The sequence below is a fragment of the Artibeus jamaicensis genome, unplaced genomic scaffold, assembly GCF_021234435.1.
Source record: "Artibeus jamaicensis isolate MK-2021 breed Jamaican fruit bat unplaced genomic scaffold, CSHL_Jam_final contig_1015, whole genome shotgun sequence".
NCBI lineage: Eukaryota > Metazoa > Chordata > Mammalia > Chiroptera > Phyllostomidae > Artibeus > Artibeus jamaicensis.
The window spans coordinates 18,805,530-18,824,681 of NW_026521194.1; the positions used below are offsets into that span (position 1 = coordinate 18,805,530).

Sequence of the window (19,152 nt, forward strand, 5' to 3'; positions counted from 1 at the left end):
TATCTAAGGCCTCTGATCTGATCGTCAGGATTTTGTGTGGGCTGCCGTGGAGAAAAGGAAGAGCTACTTTTTAGTGGATTTGGGGAGAGGAACGCATTCTTCCCACGGTTTTTTCTTTCTCACTACAATGAAGGCAGTGTTTCTTTTCACTTACCAATCACACATTTGCTCAAAATTCCAATCACAAAAGTGAAATTTTAGAAAAGCATCGCCATGACACACTATTTTTATTCAATTCATCGTCCTTGGGTCATGAGAAGCTAATCTGTATACTTGTATGTAGTATATATTGGTTCTGGAAATAACTGCCCTGGATTTCAGGGGAAAATACCAGGAAAAAATGACAGTAACTGGAGTGAAACTGTGGAAGACAGCAATCCATGGTGTTGTTTAAGCATGCTAGTGTCAATACTCCGGGTTGCCCTTGGCCGTGATGGCGGTGGTTACTTTGTACATTGCAAGGGCAGCTCAGAGGGATGCACAGGAGGGGTCCGCAGAGACCTTGGGATGCAAACACAGTCTGCAACGGCAAATGCTGTGTCCTAACACGAGCAGGGAAGAGTTTCTGGGCTTCTTGACTAGGATTTAAATACTTAAGCATCTGGATATTTCTGAATAGAAACACCATTTTGCTTGCCCTTAGACTGAGTGACAGATTCAGTTCCAAGAGGCAATCCTACCCTAGCTTGCTTCTCTGTTAGAAGTGACTCAGATAAGAGCTGACATGATGGAAAGCAGTAGCCTGAAAGGTAAGGGGGCAAAAAAAAAAAGGAAAAAAAAGAGGCCCTCAATCAGAGTCACGGTCATTCAGGGAGGGGTTTTACATCTGGTAAGAAGTAGCCTGTCTGTTCACACCAACCGAGGCCCCCAGGAGAATAGAGCACAGAAATTCCACAGGAAGAATTTGGTCATAGTTTTCAAAGTAGTTTAGTTTTCAAAAACCTACCTTCTCTAAAGGGAAAAAAGACCTTGAGAACCAATTAGTGATATAAAAGGCCAGGAGAAAAAGACTATGTTCTGGCAGGAAGATGATTTTGTTGATACCAGGTAGAAACCTAGGGCCAGATGCGAAAGCCCATGATCCCCATGCTTGTCTCCCCTTTGCCCCAGGGACACGCAGTCTGTTTCATTTGTATCTTCTGAACAGGGTCAGGAACACAGTCTCAAAACAATTTTTGTAAAACATAATCCTGTGTCACAGAACAGGTGGCGATGTTTTGAGGGGGAACAGTGGACTATTAGAACAGCAGAAGGAGAAGAGAAAAACTCTTTTTTTTTTTTTTACCTAGTTAATCAGATGTCTTGTGAGCAACGCTTAGGCCGCTTCCCTTTACACTGCAAGTAAACAAGATGAATGGATACTAAATAGTCACAATAAGGCTAAACTCATGATTGATGCCCCTTGCTGTTCAAGATCAGCTATAAATATGCTGTCCAGTAGTTTTTAATGGTGTGACTGTCTGACTCAGCAGACCAGTGTCAGGAAAGAAATTTACATAAATGGAAAGCGAACTCTTTCTGTAAGAAACAGGACTGTTAGAAACTGCTTAGGTCAGGAGATGCTCACTTGCACAAGTACAGATATCCATATTAATCCAGCTCTCCAATATCTGCTTGAGCTTAAGTTATTGCCCATAGAAAAGCAGAGCTGTTCGCTTTTAATTCCAAAAATTCATTTCAATTTCAATTTTACTTGGAATAAATTCTGCAAATGGAGCTGTCATTAGGAATGAGAAGAATAATATCAAGCTGATGTCCACAAACGTGACCAAGACCCGTCCTGAAACACAGCGCATGCTCAGATGGCTTGGCTAAGAATGACAAGCCCGATGCAAGAGAAGTCCAGGGCAAAAGTCCCTGATCTCTAGGATATGAATAGAGCAGATGAAAGAGCCTTCAGCTCAGGGTCGTGGAGCATGGGGTCTGAGGTCAGACTGCCTGGATTCAAATCTCAGTTTAGGCAATTCCTGGCCGTGTGACCACAGGCACACAGATGCCAAGCAGACAGGCGTTAACTGCTGCAACCTGCAATATCCTCGTGGTGAAGTGACATGATAATAATCCAGTGTGAGCGTAAAGAATAAAACCAGAGAAGCCACCCAAACACCTTTCATGCCGTCCAGCATGTATTTGCACTAAGAATAATGAATGTTATTTGCTGTTGTTGTTTTATTACTATTATTTCTCTTCTGCTCCTGATTCTGCATTTCTGAGCCAGACTGGAGAGTCAGAGAGGTTGGATGATGGGCCTCAATTCTTCATCCTTCTCTGTTTCACAAGGGCAAAGTGTGGGGGGACTATGTTTCCTCATGCCTTGCCTGACTTTGAATTCAACCATATGACTTGTTTTGGCCAATGGGGTGTGTGTGTGTGTGTGTAACAGTGAGACAGTTTGGATCCCAGAACTTAGGAAGCTTCATCCATTGCTGTGGGCCCTCTGACAATTCATATCATAAGAAGAACAGGCTGCAGCTAGCCTGCTGGTCCAAGACACAGGTGAAGTGCAAGGAGCACAGTCAGACTTGTCAACCTGTGGTGTGACAGAGAGACACTGGCCTGAATCCACAGCTCTCCAGCTGCCCTGCAGAGTCATGAGGGTCCTAAAGAAAATAAAGAGTCACTGATGTCTGTTACTAAATTTTAGTCATTATTTATTATGCAACCAGAGCTACCTGATCCAAGGAATGCATTGAAGAATTATCTATCCACAATGCATTTCTTATTTCCCAAATGAAAAGACATTACCTCAGTGTCTATGTCTGCAAAAGAGGTGATATGGCAGGCTGAAGAAGAAAAATGCCTCAGAAAGCTAGGATTCCAGGACCTGGGCTGCTCCTATAAATCCTAACTAGGCTTTCTTAGTGTTTATGTGGGAGATGGCACCTTATTAGTATCAAGATGATTTAAATATGGCTAACATTTATAAAGTGTATCATAGGCACTTTGTATATTTTGCCTCTTTTTGTCCTTATGAGAGCACCAGGACGCAGGCACCACTAATTGTGCCCTTTTTACAAATGAGGAAACTGAGGCATATTGAGGACAAGCAACATGCCAACACCTGCAGAGTCGCTAAGGTAGGGTTCAAACTCTGGGGGCCTCACTGTCCAGCAGGAGTTGAGACACGAGCTCAACATGTTTCCCCCTCAGTAAGCACTTTATTGCTTTAATCACATTTTCTGTATCACTTTATTGAATCCTCAGAATCTGTGGGTTAGGCATTATTTACTTTTTCTATTCCACAGATGGGGAGATGGTCAAGTTCCTTGCCAGCTGGCGGTAGAGTTGCATTTGAACACCTGCAGTCTAGGCAACTACATATCGCCCCACGTTAACACAGCAATGATCACACTCCTGGTCCATTGTCAAAGGGAAGAATCATATTCTTCCTTTTTTTTGTGGGGACGGGGTAACATATAGGCTTCTTCTAGTTCAAAGGCAAACAATGCACTCCCAGCACCATGGTTATCTTCAAGTGTATGAAATGTGATCAATGACCTTCAGTTTATACTGCAATCACTCACAGGCTCTGCGGAGGCTTTTTTCTTGCTAGTGCGATTTTCTTATTTGCTACCTTCACATTGACTTATTCTTTTTCAGTTCTATTTTTCTCATTGTGTATTTTTAGGTTCAAGTCCGTCAAGTTGCAAATTCAGGGTAATAAAAAAGAATGCCAGGAAGAATGTTAATCATGCTGGGTTAGTAGATCCATCTCTAGGAAATGAAATGAGCCACTTAAAGTATGAAAAGAGACCATTGTTGCCCAGGTGTGTTCGCACATCCATTTCCTGACCATGGCAGCAAAGCCTCAGGGGTCTCACACCTTTGCACACTTTCTCCAGCCAGTCAGTCCTCAAGCATGAAAGCCACTTATCTCACACTGATGTGGAAACATCATTCTTACCCACCTTGAAAGCAGCACCTCCATGGATGATGGATTTGATAAAAATCCCCAGGTCTGTTCCAGTTTCTCGAGATTTGTTTCCTTTCAAGCTCACCCCAAGACCAGCAGAACCAGAATCATTCAGAGGGATCTCGAAGGTGAGTTGATCAGTGGTCTCCAGAGAGAGAGCATGGCAGTCAGGTTCTCCTTTCTGATGGGGAAATGCACATGAAAAGAGTGAAGGGAAGAGAACAGGTTAATATTTACACACCCGCATGGCCAAACACAGATGCATTTGGGAAGAGAGGATGACTGGCAGTGTAGTCCAGCTCCTACTAGGCAAAGGGTGGTCTTTCTCCCTGCAAGGGGTCAACACCACATCCAAGGAGGGGTGGAAGAGCTTTGGGGAATAATATTTGGTCATGGGCAACAGAGAGGATCCTTTGGCAAGGCAGAGCCATGCTATGTGAAACATGCATAAGTATTTGAAATTTCAGAACATTCTCGATAATTTAAAGAGGCTGGGCATTAGACTTAGGGAATCTTGGGTACCAGAAAAGACCTTAGAGGTAATGTGGTTGTAGCACCTTCACTTTGTAGACAAACAGAGCTTAGCGCAGACATGCTGAAATTTTAAAGAAATATGTGGCTTATATAATTTAAAACACATCATTTACCATAGAAACAATGTTACTGATAAAGATTGTCAATAGACTACAGAACATTGAAAAAACAAAATGTTATTTTAAAATTAGAGAGATTTGATTTATAATGGAGATCACTAAATTTGACTTTGTCAAAACTCAGGCCATAAGCATGCTTCTTCGGGTAGTATCCACAGTGGATTGACTGGCAATCCACTTCTGAACCTAAAAGAAATGGTGATGCCCAATAAATACTGATGTCCTCTCTGACAAATGACACCTGGCCATAAGAATAGCTGTCTTCAAAAAACAGATTGTGCTAGTAAAAGGCACACTTAGGGTTCAGGAGTCCATGAAGAAGTCCGTGGGTAATTGTATTGGTCCCTGGTGTTTTCAAAAGTACACCAGCAGCAATAAGAAAGTGCTGTCCACATGGCGAACTTTGCAGGTGCCCGTCTACATTCCTCTTAAGCTTGCAGAAATGTGAAACTCTGCCACAGGGTTTGAAATTTGAAAATGAACTAGCCCTGGAAACCATCAAGTCATTCTAGGCCAGCAGTTCCTTCCTCCCTATAATTATGTCTAGAGACTCTACTCTGCAGGTCACTTCGAGGGACTCTTAGGTAAAATTATGCATTTTAAAAATCACTTGGAATGTCTGAATGTCAGTCACAAAATAACAACTATAAAATCAGAGGTAGCAAATAACCCATAATTAAAATGGGATTAGGAGGCCTGAGCATAGCCAGACCCACTGGCGTGGCATTTTCAACTCCTACCAAAACAGAGAAAACCCATGTCGAACTTTACAGAAATAGTTCCTTCATTTAATTTCATTGTAAACGAAGTTAGCTGTAAATATTTTGACAAGAGGTAGCTTTAAAGAAATGAAACTTTATTGCTTAATTTAATAAACCTATTATAGGTTAGCTCTTTTAACTAATTCATTTCATTATAATCTAAGAAAAAATTCTATCATTTGATTGAAGCTAGCTGTCTTTTTTCCATTGAGATGGCAGAGTTAAATACTAAATGTAAATTATTAGTCATCATCTTTGTCTTCCAAAATGCCCTGTTGAGAATCCACAACATTTCATAATCATTTATGTTTCCAGGCCTCTCTGGGAGTTGGTTAATTTAAGTCTGATAAAGTTCTACTGAATTAAAATATAAATTAAAGAACTGCTATTTTTACCAGAAGTTTGTGAAAGAGAGACTGGGAGGCTGCTCTGGCTTTCTGTCTACTGAGGCCAAGTGACATGAGGACAAGTCCCGCCAAGTAACGCCCCCAAACCACCGTGTTCTGTAATGACACCAGCTTCGGGCTGCTGTTCAATTCTTAGTAAGTCCCACAACCGCTGTCTGTGCTGGCACCTTTTGGTCATCACTTAAGTAGTGAAAACAAAATAGAAACCAGGTGAGCGTATGCTTATCTTTTCATTTTAAACTCAACATCGATCTTTTCTAAGTCCCTGATACCTATGGGCGACAAACTAGTGCTAAGAGTGATTGGTTCTGTTCTGAGTGCTTTACACATATCCCTATGCTTACTGTTCACATCGAGCCTTTGGGGATAATTATCATGCCCTGTTACAGATGAGGAACCTGAGGTGCACATCAGTTTATAAGTACCGCGTGTGTGTAAGCACCATGTTCGTGTTTGTGCTGTGTGTGCATGTGTGTAAGCACCTGTGTGCATGGGTAGGTAGCACACCCAGTGTCTGTAAGCCTTGCTGACTGTCTGTGCTGAAGTTCTGTGGGGCTCACACACTGTGGCTCCGGTGTCTGACTTCTAGCTGCTGCGCTAAGTGTTGGCGTCTGTGACCCACCATGACTTGGTCTCACCGCAAGGAATTCCAAGACAGAGTCCTACAGTGGCAGTTACATGCCAGGCCGTTTCACATTCCCACCTAACTGCAGTGATGTTTTATGTCTTTCTTAGGCTATATCAGGCTCAAGCTGTAATTAGTGGTCTCTAATAATGGCAAACTTTCCATTGGCGAAGGAAGCCATTACGGTAGTTAACACAGCCATTTCCTCTGTTAGAAATAAATGTCCCTTTACCTAATGTACGAAAAAATCAATATGCTGAATGCCTTCCTCCAATGATCTTGGCTCAACGAGTAACCCTGAAAATTAAACTCAGATCTTGCCAGACAACACGAGGGAGCAGTACCGAAAGAGGCCTGAAGCCCTCAAGGGAGCCCCAAAGGCAGGACCTTCACAATAACATGATCCCAAAGGATCATCCAGACCTTAGACTCTCCCTGGCTTCCTGTTCTTTGGACAAGAGCTTTTCCCAAACTGTGTCGGGTGCATACCTTGCTTTTCCCATTTAAGACATCCAATGGGGGGAAAAAATTCAAAGAGGCAAGCCTGGAATAGTAAGGGAAATCTTATGAGTTTCATTTAGTTTCTGTCTTTCCATTTTCTCTTATACTTGCTGCTAGAGGCCGTGTGTCTAGATTCCACGTCCTTGAGGTTCCTAGAGCAGGGTCCAGGTAGATGCTCAGATGCCCGGACTGCACGTGTCCAGGCCTAACTCCTAGCACCTGCCTGGGGCCAGCCACGTGGGACCCTCAGATCAAGCTTCCCCAACGTCAGCACGACTGGCATTGGGGATCTGATAATTCTTTGCTATAAGGCACTGTCCTATGCCTTGTAGGATATTTGGCAGGATCCCTGGCCACCACCCACTGGATGCCAGTAGTAGCTCCTTTCCCAGGTGGGACAATCAAAAAGCCTTTTGACATTGCTAACTGTTTGCTGGAGGCAAAATCACCTCTGGTTGGGAACCATGGCCCTGAATCAACAATTGCCAAATGTAGTCAAGGTGAAGGCCACCAGGATCCAGAGAGGTATTGGGGACTGCAGAACTGTCTGTCCATGTGTTCCCAAGCCCCGGGAGGGGTTGGCAATAAAAGGTTCATGACTGACCACTTAGTTGGTCAGAATGAACTACTAGGGAATTCTGTACTTAATTATATCTGGTTTTGTAGCATCGAATTTTCCATATGCAGGAATGTGATCTTCACAGTATGAACAGAGTAGGAAAAGTGATAAATATTAAACTTATTGGTTCATATACAAAATACTACCTTTTACTTACATAAGAATAGAGAAGAAAAAATGCGGCCCATCAATGGTGTTTGTTAGGTTAGTTATGCTTGTATGTATGTTATTTTGTGCTCCTATTTATTAAGAATCACAGAATGATATAAAATAGCATTAACACAAAGACTTATAATCATGTGAGAATATGATATGAAATTAAGCACAAAATCTTATGTGTACAGTACAGGAGGTCTGTCCAGAAAGTATCCATCCTGCCATGTAATATGAAAAATGGAGACATTTACTGAAGAAAATACAAGATACAAGAAACATTGTACATAGGACAATAATGCCTCAGTCCCTTTCAAAGTAGGCACCTTGGGCCCTCACACAGTTCTTCCAATCGCCATCAGCTGCCGCATCATATTTTCCTGAATCTCATTGATGGACTGAAATCTCTTCTCTTTCAAAGGTGATTTTAGTTTGGGGAAAAGCCAGAAGCCATAGGGTGCCAAATCTGGGCCATAATGGGGCTAAGTCACAAGGGTGATTCAATGTTTTGCCAAAAAATCTCTGCATGAGATGTGATGCATGAGTGGGACACATTGTCATGATGAAGCTGCCTATCATCAGGTGCCCATAGCTGTGGTCTTCTGAATCATCCAAATAGTTTCCATGGAGGAATGTCTAAGCTTAATGTAAAATGTGATGCAGATTTGTTGCTCTACTCACTCAGTCACTTTGAATGCAATGACCACACAGTACACATGCTCACTCAATGGCATCTCCCACCCCCGCTGACTAGTACAGTGAAGTTGTCACTGTTCACGCATATGCATTCCAGTCCACTGTCCTTGGCTGCCAGGTTACACTGATGTGGCAAAGACCATTCTCGTTATATTAACAATGGCTGTACATTTTCTGGACAGACCTCGTATTTCATTTATGTAACATACACACTTTGTACATATACTCAGACACTGACTTGTCTACCTATTACCTACCTGCCCCCATCTGCCTCATCTATTTCTATAGAAAACAACTTGGTTATCTACTGGCATTGAAATATGGACCATTCTAATGCAGTGGTATACATAAGTAGTATATATGCTATATATATTCTTTAAATCTACATATATAATATACACTGTGTATATTTCTATGAACATGTATGTGTGTATGTCTAGTGTATTTAAGCTCTCTTAGAGTTACCAATGATCTCTACGTTGCCAAATTCTCACCTTTCATCTGCCTTGTTCTCTATTAGCATTAGACTTTTCAGGACCCTACTTCTTGAAATCCTTCCTTCTCTTGGTCCCAGGACATGATTCTTTCATAGTTCACTTTCTACTTGACCGTGCATGCTTTTCCAACCCCACTGGCAGGTTCCATCTCACCAATCCCTCAATACCTCAATGTTCTAGAGATCAATTGTGTGACCTTTCATTTTCTTTCCCATCCTCACTTTCTAAGTTACCTCATTTAATTTCCTGGTTTTAGCTATCATTTACACAGTCATGAGTCATGAACTCATATCTCCACTCCTCTCCCTTAAACTACAGATGCATATAACCAATCTTCTAGTGATCAACTCAATTAGGATTTTACCTTGAAATTACCATAGGCAAATAGATCATCCCTTAAATTGTCCCTCCAGAGCAAGTTAATGGCAATTGTATTCTTCTGGATATTCAAGCAAGAGACCTCAATGTCATCGTCAACTCCCTTCTTACCACACATTCGACATCCAACCCATTGGCAAGTCCTGTAGACTCTACCTTAAAAACACACACAGAATCTATCACTCCAACTCTTTCAAGCACTGCTTCTCACCTGATGCTCTCTCTGTAATACTGCCTCCTTTTTACTTAACTGCATCTACTTTTTCCTCTTCAGGCTGCTTCTCAACATAATAGCCAGACCGGTCCTGTTCAACCAAATACCCCAAACCTCCTAGTGACTTCCCATCTCACTTGGACAATAACCTAGTTCTTCACAGTGTTCTGTAAACTCCACCTCAGCTGACTGCCCTGTCTCTGCTCTTGAACACATCTCCAAATACCCTGCACCTACCACATCGGTCTTCCTGTTTTCTTCAGTAGCACCTGCGCACTCCTGCCCCAAGTCTCCTGCATCACCTCTTCCCTCCGCTCTGAACGCTCTTCCCCTATATTCCTGCCGACCTTTTTCCCTCACTTTCTTCAGTTCTCCATTCGAACACCAGTTCATCAGTGAGGAGTTCCCTGACTATTCTGTATAGAATCACTTTAAGGGCTCTCAACACCACCCCACCCGTGTCCATTAGCCTGCTTTATTTCTCTCCATAGCTTTTATCATGCACTGTGTACTGACTTGCTTATTTTCAACTAATGTCTCTTGGATACAGAAAGTTTTATATTGTTCTGTTCTTTTCTACCAATATATCACTAGTGTTTAAAACAGTACCAGACTCAGAAAAAGGTACTGTATAATTGTTGAAAGAACTAATGTGAGTACACATCCAACAGTATGTGCTTGTGTGTATATGTATTTGTGAACTGCATTTGTGGGATTGTATACACCATATGCATGCAGATGGATAAATTGCTGGCACCACACTTAATTCCTACTATTCCAGATTTCATCAATTTAAATATTTATACAAACTAGTTTTTACACTAAAATAATAATAAAGTATCACAGTTATGAGGAATCTTAAAAGTAATCTAGTCCAATTTCCCTTTTCATACCATGCTTCCCACTTCCAGGAGAGAAAACAACTCAGTTCAGCTTCAACATCAAATCCTCAACGAAAGCACCGTGATGCATCATAGGTACTAGTTTGTGATAGACATTGGGCTGTTCATGGCTTTAAGTTGCATAATGTACCTCAACATAAGTGAACCTTGCAAACAGCAACATTCATGGTCCATTTCTTCAACTCTGGGAAGCACTGCTATCAAGTACCACATGCACGTTATCCATCCACTTATCTGTCTGTCCTTCCACATACATACATACATACATGTGTGCCAGATACACGTAAACAAAAGTTTCATGAGAAAATACCCAGGGTGCAATGGATTCTAGTATTTTCTAAGTTATTGTATTTTTCATAAGCTTTGAATACAATCCACTACATTAAAATAATGGAGAATAGTTTTCAATTCGGAAAACACTGAAATGATATATGTGTGTGTGTGTATGTATGTGTGCAATATCTTTATTAAATAACAAACAGTAAAACCAAATGGTAAGTAAAATGTTAATTGCCTTTTCTTTTTTAACTTTTATGAGCCATCCTAATGTTTTACCCTATCCATCTCCAGCCTTAACTAACTTGTTAATGTTTTCTAGGTAAATGTTCTCCAAGTTCTTGTAGCTGCTGATCTGTTATCACCCTAGATATATTTCCTTCTACTTTCCATTCAGTTATTTCTTTTCCTATCTCTCCATTCTCTCATTTTATTCCCTGTAATACTATGTCTATACCTAAGCATCCTGAATAACCTGTCACAGTTGGAATTCATGAATGAGACTGATCCATTCTGGCTCACGTGACAAAAGATAATCTTTGCAAACTGTAGTCATGCAACCAATTTTTATCAAGCATCTACTATGCACTAAACACTGTAATTGGAAATGGCCCATCAATACAGAACATCATTGGCAAAAACCTTGTTGAACAACATGGGAGGACTTTGCAGTTTCATTTATGGTATTATTGGAGAGGGAAAAAATAGACTTTAAGCATAGGAAAAAAGGAAGCAGAGGCATCGACATGGCTGGACCTGGCCAGATATTCTAATCATTTTTATCAAAGAAATATCAAAAGTAATTACTTGGTGTGAGAGGAGGGAAGAGAGGCAGGAAGATGGATGACTAGGGAGGCATCTATATCTTTAGCTTAAGAGTGTTCCGAAGGGGTCCATTTCTGGAATCACAGATGTTCTTGTATTGTAAAGCAGTGCTGGATTCACGCATGCAAGTGGCAATAACCCAGCTTCCCAAACCCCGGGGGAATCCACCAGTCTGCAGGGCCAACGTTCAATTTCCCAGAAGCCCAGGTCAGACCTGAAAGCATCCATGCTGAACCTTTTATGGCCCTCATTTCATTAAATGCTGTGTTCTTGGCTCAGCATGAGTAAGCTCTGGATGTCTTTGCCTTGCCTCCCAAATGTGTAATTAGTCTGTGTTGTGAGCAGCTTACTTTACGCAAGACTTATGTTTCACATGCAATCATTTTGTCAACTACCAAAACTCAAACAAAAGGGCCTTAAGGAAGAAAAAACGAATGATTTTCTTTTTTAACATCAAGCAAAAGCCATACCTGGCAATTTTGCCAGGATATTTTATAATAAGCTTAATCACTGTTGACTTTTTTTTAAAAATAAGTAAATTCTAAGGAATTTCAGGTGATGAAATTTTTGTTACAGCTAAATAAATTCTCACAACAATGAAAGGATAAGACACCTGCAAAGACACTTAATTTTCTGAAAATTTTTAATCTTCTAAAAAAGCATGAGTAGCTATTATAAACATGAAAGCTTTTGGGCCAGTTGGATTATATAAAATTCAAAATGTGGATATCACCCTAGAGTGGGGATCAGAGGCTGATTCCAACAGCTGGGAGGCATTTTATTTTAGATTATATTTCTCAGAGAGTAAAGGCAAGAGGACAATGCGAGATGAGCAGGCACATGCAAATGCAAATGGTAATCTGGGGATGATCATCGGGATAAATGGGAAAAGGCTGTCCCACTGCTGCTGCTAATACAGAAATGAGATCAGCAGAACTCACGGTGGTTTACAAGTGGATAGATTATCCTTTAAAGTCTTTTGTCTTCTGGACAATACAGACAAATTACTGAAAAGAAGCAGAGATCATGGTGCAGATAATTTTTAAAAAATATACTGAATTATACTATAGGCTGTTGAGAATTAACACAAAGATCAATATTATACATCAATCATACAGGGAGGAAAAGGGTAGGCTAGTGTTGCAATGAGTAGGAGAAAAGTTTTATACAGCTACATGTAAGTAATCTTGGTATTTACTTTTAATGGCTAAAACATTTTAATGTAGATTTCTTCTAGTTAGTTCAGTAATAAATATTTTAAATATACATCCTTATGTGATACTCACAAGTGCACATTTATTCATTTAAAAATAATTTTTAACCAAAGACCTGAATGAAGAAAATCCTATAAAATATTCGTCACTGAGACCCTTAATTGTTTCATGTTTTTTGAAAGGGGGCAGAAGGAGGAAAGTACTGAAAGCAAGAGGGGACCTCTGACTGGGTTGGTCACAAACGTTTTCTTTAAGTGAAGGATTACTCAAATACCAGGAAACAGAGGTAAAAAAATGGCCATTCTTTCTTGCCTGTTCAATCTAAAAGTACTTCAATTTAATACTAAGTCGGAGAGTAACACTAGCAACAGCAAAGTAACAGAGTTAAGATTCCCACAGCGACCTGTGTCTCTTCCTACTTATAGTACATACACTTGAAAAATCAGCAAACTCAACAGTTTAGTGACACTGACAAACTTTTTCCTTTTAGATAAAGATTTTAAAATGCATATAATATTTTGTCATTAAAAGTAATGTAAATTAATATTTTATATTCAGACAGCTTGGAATTTTATAAAACTAAAACCTGCTTTGTTAACATTGAGAAACAGTAAACTGTTCTGTCTACTTCTTCCTATTAAAGGCGGATTAAAGAAACCTGGTTACAAATGTCATAAATATGTTATAAGCAGTAATTCAGTGGTTAAAATATAAGAATAGATGCTCTGATAGGAATACATGATCCAAGAGCAAACACTGTGACTGTAAGAATTTACTGATCTATAAAGGAGGCATAATGGGTCTCATTCTAATAGGAATGGATCTGGTTGAGAAGCTGGGTTCTTTCCGGTATCTTTGAGATCACAAATGCTTTGTGTGCCAGGCTACCTGCACTTAACACCTTTAAAAGACAATGCAACCATCAGGGACAAAAAGCTAAACATAAAAACAATACGCAGCACCTCATGGAAGGGAACACACCAGCCATGGGGTCTGCTTCACCCACAGCCTGGCCCACTGCTCAGGAAGTGGGTGGTACTGAGGAAATTGTGGGTGACCTCTGACCCCACAACACAAGGGTCAGTCTGCAGGCTGCTTGTGCTTCCTGAGGAGGTCTGGCCTGAGACTGTCCAATTAGAGCGGCCTCCAGAAACCAATGAAGCCAACCGACCTGGTTCCCCCCATCATGCATGGCTCAATCTAAGGTCTAACACATGGGGTTACAATCATTGCACATAAGGGAAAAATGATGAAACAATCTAGGAAAGAGGTTTCTTTATTCTAGGACTTCTCGGTGCTTTTAAAAGGTCAGTGTATGTATATTTCCTAACACCTGAGCATGCAACACATTTTTGCACAAAGCATACTGCAGAAACAGTGTTCCTTAGCATACACTTAACACAGTGGAAGGAAGGCTAGGCTAGAAAGGAATGGAGCAGAAACATTTCCAGAAAGAAACGTCCTAGGTCAAGAACAAAGTCCTGGAGTTACCGCACACCTCATGGCTCACCGTCCAGCCCCGTGTTTTTCTGCATCACACTTCTGTGCACACTCTGTAGGTCACAATCGGCATCAGCAACAGGGTGCGACGAGAGCCACACTGGCTTCAAAGATTCAGAACAGGAAGAACATTCTAAAGCTTTTATAATGATGGAGTTCTAATTTCGCAGGGATAACTAAATGGTTCATTTTCTTATGAGAAATTTAAAAATATATTATTATTTTTCAGCTTTTGGTTGGGAGACTTCTGTTGATAGTTTAAAGACAGTAAACTACAGGTTGTTTTCTTTGTGATTTTAGGAAGTTATACAGTCACAGAATAAAATCTTCAACCGTAACAGTCAATGCGTAAGACTATTCTACACAACGTCCTCTGTTCTTGGTGTATGTGTCATTACTTGGGGTACAATAACTCTTTCAGTAAATACAGTATGTTTTCTTCCCAACTTGGGAATTCCGAAGGCAGGAGTTACATCTCAGTTACCTACATCTCCCTGGAGGACCCTGTTAAATGTTCTTTCTCTTTAAGGTGCACAGAGTAACGTTTACTCAATCACGCTTTGGTGTAAAATGGTACAACCACAGCCTCAAGAAAGTAAAATTTGTTTTGAGGAGGAGGGGCCATTTCTGCTTGTTGGTTGAGGCTATAAGAAAAGCAAAAGAGAAAAATATAACCTCTTTAACCCTCCCCTTTTCTCTGAGGTCTGCATCTATGGACCTTCCAGCTGGAAACCAATCCCCTGTAGCACACTATTAGAGACAAATAACCCTGCATTCCAAACACAGATTGAAAAATCTCAGTGCAACAACAATTTTAAATTCATAGTACATGCTTCCTATTGTAAGGAGAATGTTCTTACCACACATATATATACAAATATATATATTAAATGTATATTATGTATATTATGTACGTATATAATGTGTATATTAAATATATCATTTGCATATTAAATATATGTATATTAAATATGCCATTTGTAGATAGACATATAATTTGCCTTTTAATAATTAAGTTAATTAATCTGTTAAAATTAATTTTCTGATATAACTGACTATAGAATAACAAGTCATTTAGATTTATAGAATAGGAAAACCCATTAAAATTATACTGTGATATACCTTCCTATTCTCGCCACTACAAATAATTTTAAGGGAGAGAGGAAATCCACCCAGGGTTAATTGATGGGGGAAAGTGAATGAATGTATCAGTTAGCTATTTCTATAAAAATATTGTATAACAAGTCATCTGAAATTGTGATATCAAAAATAAGGCCTGTCTTTCTGGCTGGCACATCTGCAGGTTGAAAGGGATGTGGCTGATCTGGGCTGGGCTGCCTGCAATCTGTGCACTGCATGCACGTCTGCCGGATATCCAGGGGTGGGGAAAGATGGGGTTACAGCTGTGAGCTCGCGGTTACTCTTTTAGTACTGTTCATTAATTCTCGTATTTTTTTTTGTATTACGACTTTAAACCTGCTTTTGCCCATCTCTGTATTTCTCATCTTCCTTAGATGCCTGGATAGCTGATCCATGATTTAGAACACAAATGCAAAAAATTGAAAATTTGAAGGTTTTGACCACAAAACACCCATTAACATCTCACTGGCCAAATGAATTCATACGGCTGGGTCCACAAGCTGTAGCTGGAAAAGTACTCTCCACACACCATGAGACCAAGACAATAGTATGGATATATAATGCTATTATTGGGAGTGAAGAAGTGAGACCAATAATTGTATTCACCCACTGGTGATTTTTTTTTGACTCATGGGAGAAACTAAGGGTTAGTGATGTATCATAGGGCTTTATTTCCCTTAATCATGTCTTTCTCTTCTTTTTTTGGTAATATTTTATTTTATTTTTAGAGATTGGGGAAGAGAGGGCAAAAGAGAGGGCGAGAAACACCTACATGAGAGAGAATCATCGAGCAGGTGGTTGCCTCTCACAAACCCTCAGACCAGGGATCGAGCCTGCAGCCCAAGCATGTGCACTGACTAGGAATCAAACCTGCAAGCTTTTCCTTTGCAGAATGACACCCAACTAACTGAACCACACAGTAGTCAGGGTTCTTTCTCTCCTTTTAATACTACATATTCTATTTGACACATATATGTTCCTGCTATCAGCTGAATGTTTGTATCACCTCCAAATTCATACATTAAAACCCTCATCCCCGATGTGATAATATTAGGAGGTGTGGTCTTTGGGAAGAGATTAGGTCATAAGGTGGAGCCCCCTGAATGGGATGAATGCTCTCAGAGAACCCACAGTGCTCCCTAGTCATTCCACCTTATAAGGATACAGTGAGGAGTCTGCGGCTCAATGAGGGCCCTCATCTGACTACGATGTCATCCTAATCCTGGACTTCCAGCCTCCGGAACTATAAGAAGTAAGTTTCCGTTGTTTATAAACCATCCAGTTATAGCAGCATGAACAGACTAACACACCACTTCATAGTCTGAACTTTACAGAGGCTTCTGGATCTGTACTATTTTTCTAGGTGAAGGAAGTAGGTAACCTAATTCTAGGAAGGTCTCTCCTTCCACATCCCTACACTGCTCTTGCCAAGTTCTTGAAAGAGTCTGTTCAGGAGGTGCCCAAGTCCTAAATAACTGGCTTGAACTACTGAATATTGCCTTTCACTTAACATTATTCTTCTTCGGGATGCACCTTCCAAATGCTCTTCTGCCTTGCCATTATATACAGAAAAGCAGGACAAGGGTAAGGGAGCAATTTCTATGGCCTTAATTCCTGTAGAATCAGTGTGTAATTACATGAAGTTTAAAAGTTCAGCACACTTCCAATCAATATTTCCCCAGCTGTAGGCTGGGCAGGACTTCTTTCTTTCCTGAACTAATGGATCTTAATTTTCCAACAACGTCAAGTGTGCTTTACAGGCTAAATAAGGACTATCTCAGTTCAGTTCATATCTAAGGAATTTAATTTAAAAACACTTAATCCAACACAGCGCCAGCTTTACTTGCTGACACATGAAAAAGAAGAGACTCATCTAAGCACAATGAGTGAAGAAAACATTTTAGTTAAGCATTTTCCTGATGACGCAGACCTACAATTTTTATGATATTATGAAATCACGTGTAAGGAAAAGTTTATTTCATATGCATATGTGTATACACCAGGTATAGAAACTATTCCCACCTCACAAGAAATTTTACATCAAAGGTTTAATGGAATAAAAGACTCTTTACTTAGTAGCTCCAAACACCCTGCCTTTACGTCATAGCACTTAAGACACCGCCACCTTCCCTGATTTTATCAGTGGGAAAACAATCCGCATTCGTCTAAGCTTCCATTTCAATTTCTTTTCCCCATTCTTACAATTCTCATCACTTTCTATTTTTACAATTATTTGCTGGCCTATCTTCACTCCACATAATCATTGTGATCCCATCAAAAGGCAGGAATTATGTTTAATTCAACTTTGAATCCAGTTTAGCTTCTAGTAGGATGTGTATGTACAATGAATATTTGTTCTATGGTGACTTCATAAATTATTTTGTTGACACTTCTTTGCCACAGTGCCCTTCTTGAAATAATAGCATTAAAAGATCAAAAAAGTGACAGCTGTATATTTTACTCATCTATAAAAACATAATTTCAACACTTCCAGCATTCACATTCTCACATGCTTGTCAGATGGAAATAAAATGAATTACTTAAATGTTACACAGAGCTTCTCTTACTTTTTAGGTGGAATTCTTTCTACCTAAACATCTCACCCTCCCTAGTCCTGCTTTGACACCGGCTGGCAAACTCTGACTGAGGCATCAGAGCCTGTCTTCACTGTCACCTGCTGCCTGTGGCCGTGCCCTCACCTGGGTTTCCTTAACACTCTAGACATATCGTAATTAGCACAAATCACACTGTATTATGGTTATTTGTTATCATATAAACCTATAAGAATTTGAAGGCCAACAAAGACCATTCTACTTAAATTTATGCTACCAGTACCTATTCTAATGCATGCCTGAGAACAAGAGTATGCAAAATATTTTTTAAAGAGCGTTGCTGACAAGTGCTGCATCAGTTAGTTCTTTTTTGTACCTCAATGTGGGCCACATTTTCTATTAATATTCAAAAATAGTTCAAAATTCTTAATTAAGGTTTAGTACATTGCCATATAGACCACTGTCACTACCATCGCCAATATCAAATGGACTTTTGGGACACCAGGCTGTGCATCCGGAGTATCTACAGCAACAGTGGTTCCCCTTTCCCAGTGCTAAGCTTAATCATGACCTGTTTGCACTTTGATGCCTATGAAGGGCTGAGCTATGCAAGAAAATAGCTTGCAAATGTTTCTGCAAACTCACATTTATTTTGGCTCATCTGATCTCCATATCCGCTCTTGAGTTTTGATACGGGGTGGAGTAAATCTGTCATTCACTTCTGCTTTATTATGACAGCTGGTACTTTTTGGCAACTACCTTGTTCAAATTAACCCTTAAAAATATTTTCTTACATTTGAAACTAAGACTCTATCTATATCAATTCCTAAACAATTGGTTGAAAAGTTTAAAATCACTTACTGAGACAATTCATTTGTCCTAAATTAAAACTGAAGAGCAAGTAAACTAAAGATTGTTTTGACATTTTTTTTTCCAAAAGTAAGCTGGGTACTACTTGGGCATAAATACCAAGTCAAATACTCTGAATATATTTGGTATCTCCCCATCTTTGTCTTTTTAAAATCATATGCATTAGGCTCAGATAACTCAGAATATATTTTACATTGTGTTTGACCTAAAAGAAGAATCAAAGTCATAATTCAAATATGTTAATGACTGGCAAATAGACACCTAACCAATTATGCTCTCGTTAAGGCAGTCCTTAATCCCAGCCTTTGTCTGTGTGGATGCAGAGTTCATCCCATTATTTTAGCCACATCAAAAGCAGGGCATTGGCTAAACAAATACGTGTGATTTACAAAGACAGCCATATTTTAGTGATACAAAGCAAGCCGTCCAGTGCTTAATGGGGACCGTATGTTCAGA

At 39.9% G+C, this 19,152-nt stretch overlaps 1 protein-coding gene across 3 annotated transcripts in view; it reads right to left on the reverse strand.

Moving 5' to 3' along the window:
* PARD3B (par-3 family cell polarity regulator beta) overlaps positions 1-19,152 on the reverse strand; it is a 977,832-nt gene that overhangs the window by 410,371 nt on the left and 548,309 nt on the right. For all 3 annotated transcript variants that reach the window (XM_037166016.2, XM_037166014.2, XM_037166017.2), the window contains exon 11: positions 3,909-4,094. In XM_037166016.2, coding sequence (XP_037021911.2) covers positions 3,909-4,094 — 186 coding nt within the window. The remainder of the gene's footprint in view (positions 1-3,908; positions 4,095-19,152) is intronic.